The sequence below is a fragment of the Durio zibethinus genome, chromosome 8, assembly GCF_047325235.1.
Source record: "Durio zibethinus cultivar Kanyao isolate XHJ-2024 chromosome 8, ASM4732523v1, whole genome shotgun sequence".
NCBI classification, from domain to species: domain Eukaryota; kingdom Viridiplantae; phylum Streptophyta; class Magnoliopsida; order Malvales; family Malvaceae; genus Durio; species Durio zibethinus.
In genome coordinates, this window is record NC_143169.1 from 26,453,218 (window position 1) to 26,473,925 (window position 20,708).

Below are 20,708 nucleotides of genomic sequence, written 5' to 3' on the forward strand. Positions count from 1 at the left end.
CCTTAACCTCTAAAATGGATGCTTTGTAATTAGCATCCCTTTCAACCATTAACTAGTTGCTAAGAATTAAAATAGTAGTTTCTCAAAATCAAAAAAGAATATATGCCACTAAAGGTGTAAATGATACATTAGTACTCGTAAGCTACATAGATTTGATTCGATTAAAATTTAAATTCGATTCAATAATTATCAAGTCGAGTTTGAGCTCGAACTCAACTCGAACAATTCAATTTATTGAATGAGTTGAGTTCGAACATATTAGTAGCTGATTCGAATAGCTCACGAATCTAATCGAACTTTTTTATTATATATTTTTATTATTTTATTTATAAAATTATTACCTTACCCTTAACCAAAAAAACTTTAAGAGGATTTAAGAGGATGCTTGGTTGGAGGAATCTAAAAAAAAAAATTAATAGAAGTTATTCAATGTGTTTTTAGTCAAAAATGCCTTCAATAATCCACTTCAATTTTTATGAGGTGATTATTCAATGTGTTTTTAGATAAAAATACTTTAAATAATCCCCAAAAAAATGATCACTCAATTTGGGAATTATTTAAGTTGTTTTATGGGCAGAAATGCCTTTAATAATCCTCTCATAAAATTTAATAGAATTATTGAAGGTGTTTTTGGCAAAAAATACCTTCAATAATTTTCTTCAATTTTGTATTGAGGATTATTCAAGTCGTTTTTCTCAAAAAATGCCTTGAATAATCAATTCATAAAATTGAATAGGATTATTCAATGTGTTTTTTACTAAAAGAACCTTCAATAACCTATTTCAATTTTTATTAGGAGATTATTTAAGGTATTTTTTGTCAAAATTGCCTTAAATAATCCCCTCTAAAAAATTAGAAGGATTATTTAAGGTTTTTTTTTTTTTTTTTTATAAAAAACACCTTTAATATTCCCTTTTCATTTTTTTACAAAAAAATTATTAAAGATGTTGTTAGCCATAAACGCCTTGAATAATCTCATTTTCATTTTTGTAAGAGATTATTCAAAGCATTTTTTGAGAAAAATATCTTAAAGAATCCTCAATACAAAAATAGAAGAAATTATTTGAGGCATTTATAACCAAAAATACCTTGAGCAATCATCTCATAAAATTTTATGAAGGCATTATTAAATACATTTTTATCATAGACGCCTTCAATAACCTTATTAAAAATATAGTATGGAATCAAACTTATTTTTACATGATAAATGAGCTTATTTGAGCGAGGTCAAGCAATTCAATTTGGATCACGAAATGAACTCGAGTTAGAAAAATAAAATTCGATCGAGTTCGAATCGAGTATCGAGTTACGAGTTAAAAGTCGAGCTCGAGTTTCTCATTATATTATCTCGACTCGACTCGATTACACCTCTATATGCTATTACTAATGAATGAAATAGATGAAGATGATATTTTATTTGATACAAGTATGACTAACACTATTGGCATGTGTAATTGATGGACTAAATGAGTAATTAGAGAAATTCAACAAAAGAATATTTCGTCAAGGTAGAAGGTGGCGTCCATTAAATAGTGAAATAAATTATATTTGGTATTTTAAAATTTATTAAAAAATTTATAAAAATAAATTTATATTTAAAATTTTTAAATTTAAAACAAATATATTTAGATTGTTAAAAGTATATTTAAATTATATATATTTAAAAAGAAAGCATATATCTAGATTATTAGAGATAAATATAAATTATATATTATTTTTAAAGTTAAAAAGAGATGTATAGATGGTTTAATAATTCATTTAAACAAAAAACAAAATTATTGATTCTATTCGAAATGTTTTTGAAAAAAGTGAGTTTGGGATAACTTTTATGTGATTTAAATGAAAATAAAACTCTTGAAATATTAAATAAATCTAATGTTTAAACTTTTAAATATTTTTAAAAATAAAATAATTATTGAATGGGGTTATTTGGTTAAAATTTTAAATTAATTTATTATTTTACATGTAAAAAATATAAATTATCCACATAAGTATTCACATGGCATACCTTATCAGGCATCCATGTATTTTATAATATAATATATATATATATATATATATATATATTAGATTTTGTTTTGTTTTTTAAAAACTTTGAACCATAATGAATTATGGATTTTGTCATTTCTTGAATTTAAGATTCTAAAATCTTAAATTTGAGATTCAAAAATCTAAATATAAGATTAGAGCTTTGAAAAATTTTGGATTCAAATATATTAATTAAACCTGTAATTATACGAGTATTAGATGTAGATTCGTAAATAGTAAATATGTTGAAGGGATAATAACTAAATTATTAAAATTGACATTCAATAGGAATAGGAGACAAGCAGTTGTAGTGTTATGAAAGAAATCTTGCAATTTTTTAAAGGACAGAATTAGTCATGTATAATTATAAGCAGAATTATCAACAAGAGATAAAAGTTTTAGGTTCTAATTGATAGTTTTTAATCGGAGTTAGTTCGAAAATATATTATTTTTAATCATTATTTTTAAATTATCGGATATAATATATCTTATTTTGATCTAAAGATTAAATAATCTATTTATTATATATATATATATTTTAAAAAATTATGACTAGAATTAGCGATATCTAAGCTTTCCAACTTCATGTACTAATTGAAGTATGCAATTGCAATTAACATGAAATATGCAATTGATATTTGATTAAGTATTTTAACTAACAAAAATATACATAAGCACAAATAAAGAGTTCTTCAACACATAGATATCAACTCCATATCATATTTTGTACATAAATTTGAATGGATAAGATATTATTTTATTAAATGTGATATGATCCACAAGTAACAATTTTATCCAATTACCCTTAGCTTCTTGAATTAGCTCTTTTTGAATGCTTAGGTTATACAACCCAGTCAAAGGTAAAAGTAAATTCCAATCTTTTCAATATTTAAAATTAGAATACTTACTAGTATAAAATAAAAGAATGCACTGGGTAAAAAAAATTTAAAATAAAATGAATTACTAATTTCTTTACAATGAAAACAAAAAAAGCTTGATAGATGGGGTCTCTCATCACTATTTTAACTAGCACGTATAAACAATAATCAAATACTACAACATTTGTCAATCTTAGTTATAAATAATAAAGAAAAGTGGCTTAATCCGACGGTGAAGGAAAGGAGCCGTGCGATCGTAGGAAGCGGATGACGATTATTATGGTGGGTTGGTGCATCATGTGGTTTACGTGCCAAAAGATAACTGAGGACCCACTTATCTTTCCGTGCACCAGAGGACTATCTGATTACAACGCATCGTCGGCGTACGTGAGAACACGAAAAAAATATTACTACCAGCGAATTTAAATTAACAAAAAAAAAAAAGAGCCACAATTTCAGACCAGCTACCAACCGCGCTCGACCATCGACAGAGAAATGGAAGCAGAATGGAGAGACAAGAAGCTTTATCCTTTACTGGGAATACTTTTACTTTCGATACTTCTCTATCTCAACTTTGGCAACAATCTCATTAGTTTTTCAATTCCATGGCAACCCCAAATGGATTTTGTGTCTGCCAACTCCACGCATTTCATCATCGTCAACGCAGGTGCTGCTGCTGCAGAGAACCCGTCAACGGTCTACATCAACGGCTGGAACTCCTACTGGCTAATGCAGGAGAGCATTTGGGGTGGTCCGTCGAGATCAAGGGTGTCGAAGATGCTCCAGAAAGGGGCCCAAATGGGATTGACTGTGTGCAGAACTTGGGCCTTCAACGATGGTCATGGACCTAATTCCTTGCAGATCTCTCCTGGTGTCTTCAACGAAAGAGTCTTTCGGGTTTGTCTTCAATTTTATTTTCTTATTATATACCTATCCTTATTTGTTATTCTGTTTTATTTTCTTATAGTTTGCATGATAATGTGACAGGGATTGGATTATGTGATTGTTGAGGCAAGGAAGCATGGAATTAGATTGATACTAAGCTTGGTGAACAATTTAAATAACTTTGGTGGTAAAGCCCAGTATGTGAGATGGGCACAAGAAGCCAGAATGAATGTTTCTTCTTCAACTGATTCATTTTTTTCACACCCAATTATTAAAGATTACTACAAGGCTTACATCAAGGTAAGCTTCCATGGCCCTCGGTTATATTTTTTAAAGCTCTTTACTATGAAGATAAATGTACGATAGTGAATTGGCGGGAAGTCTTATAGCCATAGGAGTATTATAAATTTATCAAACTTTCAAATTGCTTGCCATTATTATTGAGATTGAGTCAAGGTATGAATGTTGCATGAAGCAAGGCCGAGTCCTTGGCCTTTATATCCAATAGGTTTAGTAGGACTAGGATATCAATGGTATGAATGTTGTAGGCAGGGTAAGCATTTAAAAAGAATTGACCTATAAGCATCATTCTATGAATGTCCTCTAATAAGATCAACTTGAACACTTGATTGGATTATTTAAGAAAGTTAATGACTTACTCACTACATGTATTCTTCTTGTTTCGCTGTAGCAATCAAGTTAACTGTGTGTTTGTGTTGTGCATTTTATAGGGAATTTTGTGTAGAAAGAACTCCTTGAGTGGTGTTAAGTATGCTGATGAACCGGCAATATTTGCTTGGGAGCTGATGAATGAGCCCCGGTGTGCATCCAATTCCTCTGCTCCCATTCTTCAGGTGAATTATAGAACTCGCTGTCTCATTATTTTGTTACTATGTGTTTGTAAACTTCTGGACTGAAGACCTGAAGAATGGTTAAGAGAGTACTTCCATTTTTTTATCTCAAAGCATCAGTAGATTGTTATAATTTTCTATCTATGAGTAAAGTGGTGTTGGGTATTTTGATATCCAATGTAGCTTCTTGAGGATTTTATGCACTTTCCTTTTATTGTTTCTTTAGTTTTTCATTTGTTAGGAAATTCCTTGTTCTAAATATTGATGAGCATGGGTTTGTTTCATACTTTCATTTTATTTTTTCTTGATCTATTAGAATTTTATTAATGCTATTAGCTTGGAGTGCAGGCATGGATCACCGAGATGGCTGCTTTTGTCAAAAGTCTGGATCAAAAACATTTAGTGACTGTCGGACTTGAGGGGTTTTATGGCCTGAATACAACTAAGGGACCAGAAGTAAATCCTGGGGAGTGGGCAGCCTCACTAGGATCAGACTTTATACAGAACTCAGCAATTGAGAACATTGACTTTGCTTCCGTTCATGCATACCCTGATAGCTGGTTGTTAAATTTTTCTCTTAGTATGATTTGATAATGTCTTATGAATATCATGTCAAGTTGTCTGAAAATGTTGTCTGATACAATTACCAAGGGTGATTGCTTTATCTCATTTGGTCTGCTTAGGTCAATATGAAAAACATTACCATGCATTTTTAGAGTGCCAGGTTGATGCTTGATACTGCAACAAATTTCAAACCAGGGTCTTTCTGTTCTCTAGAAGTCTATCACAGCATGGCTCTTGCATTTGGACTATTTCTACATCGCAGAGGCATGGTTGACAGGGTCGATGGTGATGGATTAAATTGGTCTCATAGACCACCTAAGTGCATATTTCATTGGGCATTTTTTATCTTCTATTCCTGAAATGTCAATGCTTATCTCTTTATAACATATGTTGTATATGTGTTGTAGGATACCACATGCTGATTTGGGAACAAAAGCTCGTTATCTTACTCAGTGGGTGGATTCTCACATAAGTGATGGGGATCATGTGCTAAGAAAACCGGTTCTCTTCACAGAAGTTGGCTCTTTGGTGCATGTGAACAAGCAAGGATTTGCTGATGAGGATATTCTGTTAAAGACCATGTATGATAAAATTTATGAGTCAGCGAAGAAGAGGCAATCTGGGGCAGGGGCATTAATTTGGCAGTTACTAGTTGAAGGAGTGGAGGAATATGGTGACAGATTTTCCTTGGTAGCCTGGGATAATCCCTCCATCTACAAGCTGATATTAAAGCAATCATGTAGGCTTCAAAGCATTTTTGCAAAGAGCAGTTGGAACAGGAAACTTAACAAGGATCCTTGCTTTGGTCAACTACCTTGACAAGAGTTCATTGAAGGACGTATATAACCTGACCTCTTTTTTGGAGAAAGGAGTGTTAATAGTTGTATTGGGATCATTTTGGTATATTATTCAATTTGTAAAGAAAACAAGAGACAGATTTAAAATGGAGGAAATATGATAGCTCAAACTTGAGATTAAGGCATTTGTATCCATTCATTCAACAAATATGTATTTAGAAAATCAATAGTTTGCTGGTTAGTAGCCAGGTATTTATAAGCAGCTGGTTTCCTTTGAATATACTTGTAAAAAACGCATCTTCAATTCTTCATTCGCAAAAATACTTATAATAGGTTTTTTTTTTTTTTTTTTTTTTTTTCTATAATGCATTAACTTAAATTGAGCCTAACATTTGTACATGAAATTTGAATATGTCATTATGTGTACATAATTTTTCCGAAATGATCAACGTTTAAAAATAATAAAAGAAAATATTAAATGAGCCTAACATTAAATCATGCAATCGAACCCACCGACTTGGCAACCTCATGCCAGCAAGCTCATCCATAGTTTCCACATACATTAGATCTGCTTCCCAAAACTACCATTATATATATATTTCTCAGTATAAAAACCAACGTACTCAGCCCAATTATTATTTTCTCTACTCACTAATCTTAATTCTTAATTTTTGTTAACTTGCAGTATCCTCCCCATTCTCTAGGAAGAGGATCTCTTTCTTTTCATTCCTAAAAACTGGCCATAAAATTAATCAAGAGAATAGATTAGCTACCTCAGCTTAGTTTTGGAAACAGGACGAGCGATCACTCTGCCTTAAAATATATAGGCGCCGTCCCATGCATTAGTTAATCCTAATGGAATTCTTTATAAGTATCCCTATTTTTAACCCGGTTGTTTCGGCCATCTGGACATGTAGGTTCGTCGTAGTCATATTCTTTTGGATGCTGGTGCTGCCGGTTTGGAGGGATGGACAAAATTCTTTTGACTTGTGGCCTAATTAATTTCTTTTTCTTCTTTTTATTTTTTTCTAGTTAGGCATGTAGTCAAATTACTAGTTATGTTGATCTCTGAAAATCCAAAATGAAACTGAAAACTGCGATTGGCACTTTTTATGTTCCTCCGAAGCAGCAAAATGCTAGTGTTAATTGTTCTCTGAACCAGATAATCAGCTTCAGAATGGCAAATCAGTCACTTAGAAGCTTTTTTTTTTTTTTGTCTTCACCTATACCACATCAATCATTTGCAAAAACTTATATTGAAGAACCAACACCAAGTAATCATACAGCATCAGTTGATAAAATCTTCTATCCTAGTGTTTGCTGCTCGTATATCTGCATATGAGCTTCCAACAATGCAACCATCTGAGGAAGTGTTTCAGAAACATGCAAATCTTGCATCTCATTTCTTCAAAAAAATGAATCTCAGATGCATCATCCACTATTTGTAGCATTTCAGTCGCATAAATGAAAAACTATTTAGAAAATTACCATACTTCTTCCGACTTCCGCTGTATGAAGACCCTGTAGAACCGCTCATCAGGCTTACCATCATAAACAACATTAGCAATCAGATCATACTTGGAGCGCAACCTTTCATTCTCTTTGGTAGGTGCTGGTAGAGGAATGTAGTCCTTCAACTCTAGGTTTTTAACAGGAAAGTTCACTGCAAAAGAGAAACATTAAGTTAGTATAAAGTGAAACAAAAGCCAGACTAGGTCCCATGAGATACAGTGATTACATTTTATAGACTGATCAAGCAAATTCAAATATGTCCAAGAACATAAAACTCACCCAATGTTGTGTTCTTTTCTCTGAAGAAATTATTCTTAGTAAAGCAGTGCATGTGAAGTATCAAAGTACCGTGGCAATCTGGTGACACGATATCTCATCCTTGCTGGAGGATGAACAGTAGTCATTACAGTCTCACCATCAAACTTCTTCAGTATATTAAACAAAGGAACCTAAAGCAAAATCATAAATAAAATTAATCTTGATACACTAAAAGCATCAGAAATCATAAATTTCCTAGTTGGTTGGCCACTCCAAGTTTATTTCATAAGAGCATTTTCATTCATTCTGTCTGATCAACAGAGCCAACGTGAAATTTATAGACCATTATTGGTATCAAAGTCATTTGGCTTTTCAGCACAATCAACATTGACTTGCATAAGCTTCTTTGCCATTCATAACTCCCCTCTAGTGCATGTCATCTAAATTATCATCTAGAATTAATTGCATGCATAAACCTGATAAATGAGTTCATATAATGTCTGATACAGGTCGCAAGGGCCAATGATGTCTGATAATATGATGGATATGGGTTTAATTGTGTTGTTTTTGCATGTTAAGTAACCATTATAAAGTCACTCAAGGTGAATATTATGGAAGAAAGGGAGTGCGAGGAGCGTATAAGAGAACTTAAAAAGCAACAAAAAGCAAAAGAAATACACTAAAAATTTCAAATATTATAAACATATTTGTTCACAATTCGAATCATGCAAGGAACCACCATCATTGAAGCTAGCAAGCAATGTACTTTAAATACTTTTGCACGCATGTCCAGAACTTAAAGGAAAAAAAACGCACATAGCATGTAAAATACCTGAGGTATTATATTTTTCTCCATCACATCTTTGAAAAGAGGTGGTTCTGGCAAATCCAATCCAAGCATCAGAAAGGGCATTCTATAATTCAGCAGCAACATTATTATTCTCAATTACACCGTCCGTAATCTTTGGAGCTCCATTCTGTTCCCCACCACTTTCTTTCTTCTCACTGTTAGCTTTGTTCTGTGTCTCTTTTACAACCTCCAGTTCCCCCTATTAATACCAAAGTGCAAAACAAGCACAATAAAATAACTTACACAAGATGCCAAAGCATGAAATAATAATTGCAAGGTTTTAGTTAGAACCTGAAAGCACTTATGGATGATGCTGCTACTTTTCTTTGAAGTTCTAAGATCTGCATGCAGTGTATTAAGAAGCCATGACATGAATTCAACTGGCTCAGACTGTGTACCCATTTGAAACCGTTTTTTACTGGCTTTCATAACTGCCTGTAGAAACTCATGAGGACTCACCTGTTGACATCAATAATTTGAAAAACCATGAATACAATGTGTTCCAGAACAACAATCAAGCAATAATATAAGCATGATCTGACCTGTCCTTTGAAGTTTCGAGCATGCCAAATCTTTCATGTGAGTTCTCCAAATCGATGAACAAGTGGAGACCTACAGTGCTGGTAATTTTCAGGGATAAGGAAAAAGTTTCTTAAGGGAGTAACTCTCATTAAAGATTGAATGGTGACATTGACAAAATCAGTCTTTTGAATATTATTCAGCCCTACCTGAAGATTTGCACAAACAATGAGATCATATTAACAGAAAAGAAGGAAAAAATTTAAACAATTATCGTAAATATGTGCCCTTGAATTTCAGAACAAAGATGGTTACCATTCCTGGAAGGTAATCTGAACCATCAAGTGCTCTAGACCACTGCTTAATCTTGTCAAGTTGTTCAACTTGTTCTCTGGAAAACCTGCAAATATGAACCCAAGAAAAAACTGTACATGCTTGAAAGTGAAGACCTCTCATTACCAAAGAAAAATTGAAAGGAATCATCTTCAAATATCAACCACTAAAGGATAGTGTAGATCAGAAATCATTTTAACTTGTTGGCGAAAAGCCTCTAAAGAAAACATGTGTGCAAGCTAGATATCCAGAGAATGTTATGATGCAAATGCAAATATGCATGCATGTGCAGAGAAATGAAGAGAAAAAAAGGCGGGGCAAGTCAAAGCAATCAAGTGAGATATGAGCAAACCTTGGGTTTAAAACATGTCGTATATCATCCAATGACGGGTCATTAATTTCATACCCATCAGGGAGACAATACACCTTCTCTGTTCGAAGATTGATGTAGACATGATGTCCTGCTTCTAGACTATGAGTATAAGCATGGGACTTCTTCCCTCTTCCTTGATAATACTTCCCACAGACCAGGCATGCATACACATTCAAATTCGACAAAGAGACCGAACAAAACTTCTCAAAATCAAAATCCAGGACCTGTAAACAACTTAATAACCATTTGACAAATCTTAAAAGAAAAATAAAATCAAGTAATGTACAATTTACATGCTCATTCCAATTTCAACATTGAAGATTAAGTTAAATTCACCTGGCGGTTAACCGTATCAAGATAAGAGCAGTCTCTTCGTACTTCAACCTCGCGATTTGGCTTCTCTAGAATTGATCCTCGCCCATATGGGTCATTTTCGTTCTCATCATCATCTTCTTCACTTTCACCCATGTGACCGTCTTCTTCATCACCGCCGATGCGATTCAATGCCCTCCTTTCATCATCTTCATCGTCATTATAAGGCACGAGTGGCTCTTCAGAAGGTGAAGATCGAAAATTCGTAACTTTCTGCCGTTTCGAGTACCCTTCCCCGTCTACGCTATCACCATCTTCCCTATTGGCTTTCATCTTTTTCCCCTCCTTTACTCCCTCGGTTTCCGCTACTAAAACACAATAACTTTCATCAATTAAATTAAATTCTCGTAAGATATTCCATTACATTTATTTAACTAAAAAAACTATTCCTTTATGGATGCTGAGAAAAAAAGAAGGAAAATTCGTAGCCTACTATCTAGGGTTCTATCGAGTACCTGATAGAGATTTCTAATCAAAGTTAAAAGCTCAAGTAATTGATTCACTGCAAATTCTCCCCGGCCGTCGATGTTTTGAAGAGGCACTGACGAGAGATTAACGGTCTAACGGGTTTCTATTTTGGGTTACTAGCGCCAGCAAGATCCGGCTTTGAAAGAAACTTATTCTCCAACCCAACCCAACCCAATCAGATATGCTTCGGCCCGTTTCAAATTGGGTTTTAAATTATACAAATCTGTTCGGTGGAGATTGGGCTTGGGCACGGTCCAAATCTCAAAATCTTAGATTTTAAAGAGCAAGGGCACTGGCAATTTGTTAAAGGTACATGCGTGCTTAAAAGTTCGTAAGAGTTTGAAATTTTTTATTAAAAATTGTAAGTGCGTTTATCACCCAGCCATTTAGATTAAATTATATGATCAAATTTTTGGTTGTAACTTGTAATATATAAGCCTTTGCTGGTGGTGACTTATAAGTTTGTAGAATCCATCTAACTTTTTTTTTTTTTTTCTATATATAAAAAAATGGAGAAGTGCTTCCATTCCTTGTCAATTTTTTTCAAGTTAATGAACTGACTCAAGCAGAAGATTCAAATTCAGCCCCTGCTTCACTGTCTCTTGCTTAATTGCATGGCTTTTATGAAACCATTGGAAAAGAAAAAGAAACAAAGTAATGCTAGTTCGTTTGGTTGGGACAAAAAGATGGAAGAAAGTAGGGCTTAAGGGACATGCTTTGGCTAACTTTAACTTTCACAGTGAAGGAAAAAACAAACCATGCAATTATGAACGAACTCTTTAAAGTTTCAAGTTTTCGTTGTCCATTAGAAATGTGGTTACTACAATGCCAGGTGCAGATTAGCGGTTCCCAACCGATCAACCCTCGAAGTTCAACAGCTTAACTTTTTATTAATTGATTCTTACTGAAGAATGAATGTCTAACTGCAACTCGGACTCAGGGAAAAACAGAAAATCTTGATTGACTCTCTTCATTGTGTAGTTGATCAGTCTCACATAGGAACAAAGAAAATGAATTACGGTCACATCTAAAGGAGACTTGGCAAACAATGGAGTCGAAGCAAAGCAATGACAGAGAAACTCGTAAGTAGTCTATGATTGCCATTCTTTGCGGATGTCAAAAGTGTAATTAATCTCCAAGTGGCACTTGTTGTCATCGTCAGCAAACTGCAAACAGAAAAAAAGTGCAATGGAAACGAACTCAGTAAGGCCTATATATGCTCACTCCCAAGAGGGTAGAAAAGTTTTCTACGATTCCATGTCCACAACATCAGATGACCCACGAATTTGAATCTCAAAAGCCTGGCTCATTAATGCAATCTTTATCCGTAACTTAATTCTTACAAATATGGGGATCATTTATTTAGCATTGCTTAACAACTGAAGCGATTATTTAGGGCCATTTCTTAAGATGGTGACATAATCAAAACTGAATGATGGTGAAATTGAATTCAAAATAATGCATTTCCTCTTTTTTTTTGGTCATCAAAGAAAACGACTGCATGACCTACACAATTATATGAGACACCAGCTAACAGAAGAATAAAAAAAGAATAGCGAATAAAGTGTTAAGCTTGTTCTGGTCAAAGCAACAGTAAACCAGATTCATAAAAATCAAAATGATAGGACATTCATGAACCGCTTAAAATGCTTTGGCATTTCTTTTGCCCCTAATAAATTATTTGGTGCAATACGGTGTAAAAGAGCTAATGAAACGTTGGAACAATTGTCAAATTTACCTTACTTCTAGCTGAATAATTTCCTCTAGCAAAAATACCAGATGGAGTTGTCTCTTCAGACATTTCATATGTGTATGGCTCTTCCTGGGGACTGAAGGTTCCAATCATCTCTTTCGTGCTATCCACTGTTACAAGATTTCATTGTGAAGAAAATTGAATCTAAAGGTTAGATAAAAAAGCATAATTCTTTCATATGAACAAGAGGAATTACCCTTGACACCAGTTTTCCAAACGGTATTAGTATACTTGAGGCCAGATACAATGTTGTTGCTCACTTGGAACGTGAATTGCAGGCTGTATTTGCTATCTTCTTTTAAGGTAAACCACAAACCTTTGGGCTTTCCGTCCTCTGGAATTGGAAGTACCATATCAGGTCTACCAGGTGATTTGACTGCAAGGCTCAGGATCTTAACCTCTGGTTCCAGATTTTCTACACCATCATAAACAATAGAAGAAAATGTTGGGATATAAAGAAAGGCAGTTCATTGGAAACTTTCTTCTTCCTTTAGTTTTTTAGGGGTTTGCAGGTGGTGGATTACCCCAACAAAATGCATATAAATTGCTAGCAGGATGAAACAAGAAATGAAGAAGCAACAGAGCAGGGAAATTACTGAGGAGATGAAAGACAAATGGAAAAAAAGAGGAGATGGCGTTGTAACCCTATGCTCTTCAACTTTAAGGTTAACCGTCAGCGGAATTGCAAACATATTTGTCAGATAAACATAATTCATCTTAAGATTAACTAGCAGCAATTTAGAATTCCAAGAACATTCGCTAATCATACATCTGAGAGTGAGAACCAACACAATGAGCAGAAAACTGCATAACAATATGCAGAAGTTCAATATTTAACGAAACAAATTGATCTTGTATCCATCTCTTAGCTTTCTAAGAGTGTAACTTTGAGGTCAGTGGTTCATATTCCACATATTTTAACCAGAATGCCAAAATAAAATTGCTAGCTAAAGCCATGTATTAAACTTCGACATCAGTTTTCATTCCATGAAAACTCGAGAGAGACAGAGGAATCTAGGCCAAAGTTCAAAAACTAACTCCCTCATAAACCAGATACGATTCTTACGCAAAAAAATTGCCCTATATAATTTCACCAACGGTCAAAGAGGGTCATAAAGTTTCAAAGAACAGAAATGAAAGACGAGTGAGAAGTAGTAAGAGAACTCAAACCTCCAACTGACTCGAAATCCACAGTCCCAAGAAGTTGTTCCTTCCACCTCCTCAAGCTCTCATCATCCTGAATCCTCAAATTCCACCAGAAAAAATAAAGGAAAAAAAAAACTTAAAACTGAAACTGAAATATTAACAAAGAGACAAACTAACCAACCTTATCCTTTTCGAAATGTTCTTTAAGGCTGCACTGAGGGCCCAACTCAATCTTCCTCTCTTCGTCATCATCTTCATCCTCAGTTGGACAAAGAGAACTCTCGCTGGCTTTAATACTGATTCCAGGGTGATGTTCTTCAACGTTATCTTCGTTTGGAGGTATCTTTGATGTTTTTGTCTCAGAAGCTTCACTATCATTTCTGGCGTCGTTGTCAAACCCCATCCTTTTAGAACTTGAATCCTCACCAACCGCCAAAGACATCAACACCCCATCAACAGTACAACAGAAAATGAGCTAATGCAAGATAAAGAGGTCAAACTCACTCACCGAAAATATAATTTAGTAACTAATAGAGTTGCCCAAAACGCAAAAGAACAGAAAAGAGAAACCAAAAAACGCACTAGGAAGAATCTCAGAAGAAAACAACAAAAGATGGAGGGAACCTCCAATTAAAAAAAAAAGTATTAAAAGAGGTATATTGGGTCGAAGAATCCCAGAAAGGTAAACAGTAACCAAATATCAAGAAAACCCACCAAAGGAATAGGATAATCCTTCAAACAAGAAAAGACACCAAGAAAGAGAGGATGGATAGCAAGAAAGAGAGATGGGTTATTGAGGGAAGTTGAAACACCCGAGGAAAGGGTCATGTGGTGATCCGAAATTATGTATCATGGAACAAAAATAAGAGAAAGAGATGGCGAGATCGTGAAGGTCACTCCTGCACAAGCTTCCACGAAGACCAAGATTTGAGGAGGGGATAATTAGTAGTATTTCTTATTTAACAGGACACACTTGCACGCGAGAAACACAGAGAAAAAAGAGAGACAGACAGCCTAGCTAGCCTAGGATTGGGTGGATGATAGATGCCCTTTGACCTCTTCTCACGGAAACAATGATCGGAAAAATGGAAAAAAATAAAAGATGCTTAGAATTGTTTTACCTCGGATGTAAGTAGACTAGACACTCATCAGTTTCAGACTTTTCTGTAACCTGAATGAACTTTTTGATTGTCGTCCTGAATTACAATGTCGTACTTTCAAAGTGCAACACTTGGGATAAGTTGTCAAACGTGCTTCCATGCCTTGGGAATTTAGAATACCAATTCCAATTCACTGAAAATAGTACATAGGGACAACAGTTTTTACCAATTTGACTTCTCTCTAGAATTTGGAGGTTATTGGATTTAATAATTGATAAATGATGGAATTAATTGAAAGGATCCGCAAACTGATTATGCCTGATTGCGTGATTTAATTTAGTTTATTCTGATTCATGGACAAATAATCATCACCGGAATTAATTATGCTATATCTTCTTCCTTTTAAATATCACTCAACAACTGCATTGATGGAGGAATTCAAGTTTCATCCAGTGAATCCAACAAAATATTAATATATTGTTCAAAACTGCTTGCTTCAACACATACCTGTTTAAATTTCATTGGATTCTTCTACCAAGAGGGAGGTGGTTCGGCCATCATAATAGATGTTATAAAGAACACAACTAACTTGCTTCAATGTGATACGGTATTTGTACCCAAAGCAACCAGAGATTTTGAGCTGAGCAACTGACTGTCTGACTCCATGCTTCCGTCAGATGAAATTCTAGTGATGGAGACATAAATAAATGGTGGTCTCCCAGTAGTCCGTGTCAACTTAAGAATGGCAAACTGGCCATGACAGCAATAGCCTCAATCATGAGGTACTAGTCCTAGGTCTCTTAACAACGAAACACGGGAGACCCAGCTTGAATGATGGCGAAATAACTATCATCACAGCCCTGCATCCCAATACAACTAGACTTATCTGTTGAGCTTCTTGCCAAAAATGGTCACCATTGGACCAACCAAATGTTCCAAACTATCTTAACCAACCTCCAACACCAGCATCATTATTCATTCCCAGTCTTCCACTACCTGCTTGCTGCTTCCTCTATTATTTTAATTTCTCAAATTCAATTTTCTTTTAGGCAATTGCACTTTCTAATGCTTTTTTAGCTTGTTCCTGCAACCATACACATGGCAAATTAACGTAAGTCTAATCAGGAAAATACATCATTAAACATGAAAGAATCATACTTGAAAGCTATCTGAACCATAAAATTCGTCATGCAAATACATTAACTTCTGAACAACAAATGGACTAAATGTACAAATTCATTTTGGTTGCGGGCCACGTTGAGAGATTGGCAGCCAGGTGATTCAGGCTGGGTCGAAAACGATGAGCGGAGAGGGTTTAGGCCAAGTCTTCGCATCTGCTGCTGATTAAAACACGCCCCATCCCCCTGCTCGTGTAAGGTCACGTCCACTATAAAGGTAATTTTAAGACAATTATAATAAGAAATTTTCATATCCTTAATTTTAGCGGTAATTTTAAGACCAAATTTGAATTGATTTGGGCGTGTGAAATCAGGCATAATATTCAAAAGGGAAACCAACAATAGCAAAGAAAGTTAAAGTCTCTTTCTTTTAATTCCAAGTTATGTGATGTCATGTTATTCGACATTTTTGTATACTTACTTTTCCTTGCAAAAACTGTTCAAGTTCTATTACATATAAAAAAAATCAATTAATAAAAATAACAAAACTAATATTATAATTAATAAATCTCAGAATTTCAAGAATCTTTTTATGGTTAAAACCTAGACCTTCGTTGGCAAAAATATGAATTTTCCTAAGCAAGGCTTAGAAAGGAAAATATGGGCGTCGTTAATACATAACGGAGAAGTGAAGAATTCTCAGCCCTTGGATCAACCGATTTTCGTCATCCACATTCAACAGTTGTTGACCCACCCCCCACCGGTTCACGTCAGAAAACAAGAAATTAGAGAAACTCTCATCTATCTCATTGACCGATATGCCCCATAACCTGTTCTCCTGGGAAAAATGGGTCAGAAATACTATTCGGGTTAATATGGTAATTTGGTGGACAACTTAAGTTCTGTTCTGTCCCTGAGGACATCATTGTTTTATTTCAATTCTACTTTTTTTATTTTTATTCGTATAAATTAAGAATAAACAAAGGCCAATTTTGTCATTACACAGAATTTTAAAGCGAGGGAAAGAGAAAATGGAAAGGATCAACGTCATTGAAGTACATTTCTACCCCAACCACCTTCCTCTAGAGCGGCTATGATCAGGGCACAGTCGTCTTTTTGCCTTAAATTTAAACAAAATTGAAGAAGGATTTTTTCGTCATTTAATGACTATAAGAGAGCGGAGTAGAGAGAGAACAGAGGAGAGAGAAAGACAGAGAGAGAGAGAGAGAGAGAGAGAGAGATCAACGGTTCTTTTGTGTGTCCGTTTTTTCAGTTAAGTATTATATGAGGGAGGAAGCATGGCGTCGGACCAAGAAATTGCAAGAGGGGTGGAGACCGTGCTACGGCAGTCCGACCCCAACGCTATCACCACCTTAAACGGTGTCGTTCAGCAGCTGGAAGCCAAGCTAGGGCTCGACCTCTCCCATAAAGCTGGCTTCATTAAGGACCAGATCAACTTCCTCCTCCGCTCCCCCCAATCCCAGACTCAACTCCCTCCAAAGGACCTTTTTACCCTTCAACATCAACCACAATTCTCTTCTCATCAACACCAACAATTTCCTCCCCATTTTGCCCTCCAACATCACTCACCATTACCTTCCCATGACCTTAACTTCCGCCAGCACCCTCCGCAGCCTCAGCCGCAACCGCATGCTCCACTTATGGCTCAACAACCCCCGCTGGTTCAGCCCCAATTGCAGCCTCAACAGCAACAGCTGCAGCCGCAGTCGAATGTTACGCAAACTGAAGTCTTCTCCCAAAATGCCGCCAGTGTTGCCACCACAGAAGTGCCTACAGAAAGGTTTCCCCTCGTATTTTCTCAATTTCCTGATTTAGCCCTTTTCTCTGTTTGGATTTTGGGGGAAGGTTGTGTAAGAAATGAGGTTGATTTTAAGGTTGTGTAAATATGAATTCGAGGGTTGAGCCTTTTATGTCCTTTTTTGCACGTTTTGTGCGACTGAAGTTGGGGTTTTCCTGCCTAAGTGTTTAGAGCTAGGAAGTTCGGGTTTTTAGTGTAATTTTTTTCCCTTTTAGGGATTTAGGATTGCTTTTCCGTGTTTTCACAAATTTACCATTTCTGGTTTGGTTGAAGCTGTAAATGGCTTGGATTAATAGCTAATTCGCGCTTAAATGAGTTCTCAAATAAAAAAAAAATCTTGACTAATAATTTATTTTGAAAATTCTTTCTTTTAAGAAGGTTATAACTGTGTTGCTGCTTTTGAACTGAGTTTTACTTTGGCTACGGAAAATTTTGTGATAAGGGCAGAGAACAGTTTCAGTGCTGTTTCCTAAAATAAATAATAATATCAAATTGCTCAGCTTGCAGATCCTTTTAGAATACCTAAAATTTTGCTCTTCAATGTGAGTAGAACCATGAACGTCATGGGAAAATTCCAAGTTTTTACCAATTCTCTTACCAGTTCACACTGCTGAGTGAGTGCACATTAGGAAACTAGCTTCAAAACGATTCAATCACTGCCTTTTTTCCTCTTAATTGTTAAAGAGAGAATCATTATTTTTTTCATTTAAATTTTTATGGATTTTAGATTAGCCGAGTGAATTTGAATATCCTGTCAGTTGTTGGCTATGTTCTTTGGGATGATATGTTAGTGTGCAAGTATGAATTGTCATGTATGTGTTTTTATTGGATTTATTGTCAGCTTTACTAATATTCTGTGCATCATGATGTGAATTTGACTGTTGGTCCCTAATGTTTTATCATATTATCAGCTTCAGTGATGACCTAAGTGTCTGTTTATAATGTTATTGCAGTGCTCCAGTTGGAGCCAAAAGAAGAGGTGGACCAGGGGGTTTGAACAAAGTTTGTAGTGTTTCACCAGCACTTCAAGCCATTGTTGGTGAGCCAGCTTTGCCAAGGACTCAGGTTGGTTTCCCCAGATTAACCAAGATTGCAGTAATTTTTTTTTAGTCAGAAGCGATCTAAAGTAAGTTTTCATGTGTAGATATTGCTATTCTAAAATATCTGCTCTGTTTGATTCAGATTGTCAAGCAACTGTGGGCATATATAAGGAAGAACAGCCTCCAAGATCCAAGTAACAAGAGAAAGATAATTTGTGATGATGCCTTACGATTGGTGTTTGAGACAGACTGCACTGACATGTTCAAGATGAACAAACTGCTAGCAAAACATATTACCCCACTTGAGCCTTCAAGTATGTGTTGATGAATTTTGTGCAATATATGTTTGTTCTGTGATGACTTGGATATAATGCTTTCTTCATTGGTTAAATAATCTAGCTAATCATTGCAGAGGAGTCAAGTCAAACTAAACGAGTGAAAGTAAATGTTGAGCGCACAACCGAAAGTGTTGAACCAAGTGCCAACCGTGTATTAATATCTGAAGCACTTGCCAAGTTTTTGGGTGCTGGAGGAAGGGAGATGCTAGGAACCGAGGCAGAAAGACGTGTTTGGGAGTACATAAAGGTCAATCATTTGGAGGTGGGTGGCTTGTGCACAAGTTTGTGCACCTCTTCCCATTAAACTTTTAGGTTTACTTTAGCTGGTTAAATACTTTGCCATGCTCTCTAGCATCTCTCTGAGAGAAAATTGCCCCCCCCCCCCTTCCTTCTCTCTTCCTTCAATTGGTTTTTTGTCTCTCAGGTTTTATACTGTTATTGTGATTGACTTGTTTTTTCTCATGTTTCAACCTCCCTTTATCCCACACATAATGGTTGTTTGGCTTAGATTTAGGAGTTTCTTCTGGTTCTCAGAATTATTTGTGGTTTTGTTTATATTAAAATGTTTTAATTTATTGTGGCTATAATGATAGACTATCTATAATTCAAATCTAGTGGAAGCAATGCATGGTATTAATCTTTTGGGAGTCTTCTTCTATTGTTTCAGGATCCAATAAATCCAATGGTTGTACAGTGTGATGCTAAGCTTTGTGAGCTTCTCGGATGTGAAAGCATATCTGTGATGGGGATACGTGACACACTGCTGCGTCATCATTTATTTAAGCACTCATAAGATCTGGTAGTGTTGACTGGTTAGTATAAATGCTTTATTTCTTCTTATACCTGCACACACGTGCATGAATGCATCTAAATTATAACATCTTTAGATCTTAGGATTTTTCCTTTGCTACCTTACTGCTTGTATCCTTATCATTGGCTTGTCTTTTGTTTTGACTTCTGGCTCCATTCTCCGGGTGTTTTCTTCCTCAACTAAATAACAATAGAACAATTTGTTGGTTTTTCCCTGTTATTGTTTTAGATATCATGATTAGATGAACACAGTCAGTTATGAGGTTTTTAGATAATTTGACATTTCCTCATTTGTGAGTTTCTGTTGATTTGTCCAATGTTCTAATTTATAAACAGCGTTTGTGAGTTTGATGGTTTTTGGAACTCGTTTTAGTAAGTTTATTATTTTTGTGCAAGTCATGTTGGCATCTCTCTCTCATTTCTATTGATCTGTCCTTAATTGTTAATTTTTGGACGTTTTATCAGTCAATAGTTTTTTACACCTTTGCCTTTAATAGAATGGTTCTATCTTGTTTCCTGCAGGGACATGGGATGTCGGTAATCTGGTTATCTCTGATGGTAGAACAGATAGTGAAGACCTTTATCTTTTCTACTTGTTCATTTATGTTTTTTGCGCATTGACTTCTTTAGATGAGAAGCTTTTCACTAGTTGCTTGTTTACGGTCAGAACGAAAATGTAGCATGGGCCAATGGCAAGGATATTTTGTAGTTTTGCCATTAGCCTGGATCTAAGTGTACTTGTTTACTTTGATGTAGACCCGTCTTTCCAATGCTAACCTCAAACTAAACTGAAGGAAGTCTTAATGGAAATATAAGTTGTTTCAACTTCTCAGAAGGATCGGTTTATGCATCTAGTTACATGGTTTGGAGTGTTGGCTCAAACTTTTAGTAGCATT

General features: G+C 35.2%; 3 protein-coding genes and 1 pseudogene across 5 annotated transcripts; 2 read left to right on the forward strand and 2 right to left on the reverse strand.

Moving 5' to 3' along the window:
* Positions 1–3,323: 3,323 nt before the first annotated feature.
* On the forward strand, positions 3,324–6,336 carry LOC111278689 (mannan endo-1,4-beta-mannosidase 6-like). The gene is made up of 5 exons (XM_022865314.2): positions 3,324–3,803; positions 3,894–4,091; positions 4,523–4,645; positions 4,991–5,202; positions 5,614–6,336. The coding sequence occupies exons 1-5, from the start codon at positions 3,402–3,404 to the stop codon at positions 6,023–6,025; spliced, it is 1,347 nt and encodes a 448-aa protein (XP_022721049.2). The 5' UTR covers positions 3,324–3,401; the 3' UTR covers positions 6,026–6,336.
* Positions 6,337–7,085: 749 nt separating this feature from the next.
* Positions 7,086–10,823, reverse strand: LOC111278309 (uncharacterized; annotated as a pseudogene). Its single transcript, XR_016344193.1, has 9 exons — positions 10,676–10,823; positions 10,185–10,528; positions 9,828–10,072; positions 9,458–9,542; positions 9,166–9,351; positions 8,915–9,082; positions 8,606–8,822; positions 7,795–7,964; positions 7,086–7,666 (listed from the first exon to the last, which is right to left on the reverse strand). The product of XR_016344193.1 is annotated as an uncharacterized LOC111278309 (transcript).
* An 807-nt stretch (positions 10,824–11,630) lies between these two features.
* LOC111278690 (rho GDP-dissociation inhibitor 1-like) lies at positions 11,631–14,440 on the reverse strand. The gene is made up of 5 exons (XM_022865316.2): positions 13,769–14,440; positions 13,612–13,678; positions 12,638–12,856; positions 12,427–12,551; positions 11,631–11,854 (listed from the first exon to the last, which is right to left on the reverse strand). Exons 1-5 carry the CDS (start codon positions 14,027–14,029, stop codon positions 11,780–11,782), a joined length of 747 nt encoding a protein of 248 aa, XP_022721051.2. The 5' UTR covers positions 14,030–14,440; the 3' UTR covers positions 11,631–11,779.
* A 2,520-nt stretch (positions 14,441–16,960) lies between these two features.
* Positions 16,961–20,647, forward strand: LOC111278310 (uncharacterized). Of its 2 annotated transcripts, none has more exons than XM_022864957.2 (6): positions 16,961–17,606; positions 18,578–18,689; positions 18,807–18,978; positions 19,077–19,264; positions 19,670–19,814; positions 20,335–20,647. In XM_022864957.2, the coding sequence occupies exons 1-5, from the start codon at positions 17,104–17,106 to the stop codon at positions 19,793–19,795; spliced, it is 1,101 nt and encodes a 366-aa protein (XP_022720692.2). In that variant the 5' UTR covers positions 16,961–17,103; the 3' UTR covers positions 19,796–19,814; positions 20,335–20,647. The 2 variants fall into 2 exon arrangements, with proteins under 2 accessions (XP_022720692.2, XP_022720693.2); XM_022864958.2 differs by having other exon boundaries at positions 16,990–17,606; positions 19,670–19,801; positions 20,335–20,566.
* Positions 20,648–20,708: the final 61 nt, after the last annotated feature.

What these genes read in the sequence shown, in the direction of transcription:
- LOC111278689 (XM_022865314.2), top strand. Translation starts at nt 3,402, where the DNA reads ATGGAAGCAGAATGGAGAGACAAGAAGCTTTATCCTTTACTGGGAATA. An exon ending in ACTACAAGGCTTACATCAAG is followed by an intron (nt 4,092 to 4,522) that starts GTAAGCTTCCAT and finishes TGCATTTTATAG; the next exon opens with GGAATTTTGTGTAGAAAGAA. An exon ending in CATGCATACCCTGATAGCTG is followed by an intron (nt 5,203 to 5,613) that starts GTTGTTAAATTT and finishes TATGTGTTGTAG; the next exon opens with GATACCACATGCTGATTTGG.
- LOC111278690 (XM_022865316.2), bottom strand. Translation starts at nt 14,029, where the DNA reads ATGTCTTTGGCGGTTGGTGAGGATTCAAGTTCTAAAAGGATGGGGTTT. An exon ending in AACATTTCGAAAAGGATAAG is followed by an intron (nt 13,679 to 13,768) that starts GTTGGTTAGTTT and finishes TTGAGGATTCAG; the next exon opens with GATGATGAGAGCTTGAGGAG. An exon ending in GGATTTCGAGTCAGTTGGAG is followed by an intron (nt 12,857 to 13,611) that starts GTTTGAGTTCTC and finishes ATGATGGTGTAG; the next exon opens with AAAATCTGGAACCAGAGGTT.
- LOC111278310 (XM_022864957.2), top strand. Translation starts at nt 17,104, where the DNA reads ATGGCGTCGGACCAAGAAATTGCAAGAGGGGTGGAGACCGTGCTACGG. An exon ending in ACAGAAGTGCCTACAGAAAG is followed by an intron (nt 17,607 to 18,577) that starts GTTTCCCCTCGT and finishes ATGTTATTGCAG; the next exon opens with TGCTCCAGTTGGAGCCAAAA. An exon ending in CAGCTTTGCCAAGGACTCAG is followed by an intron (nt 18,690 to 18,806) that starts GTTGGTTTCCCC and finishes TGTTTGATTCAG; the next exon opens with ATTGTCAAGCAACTGTGGGC.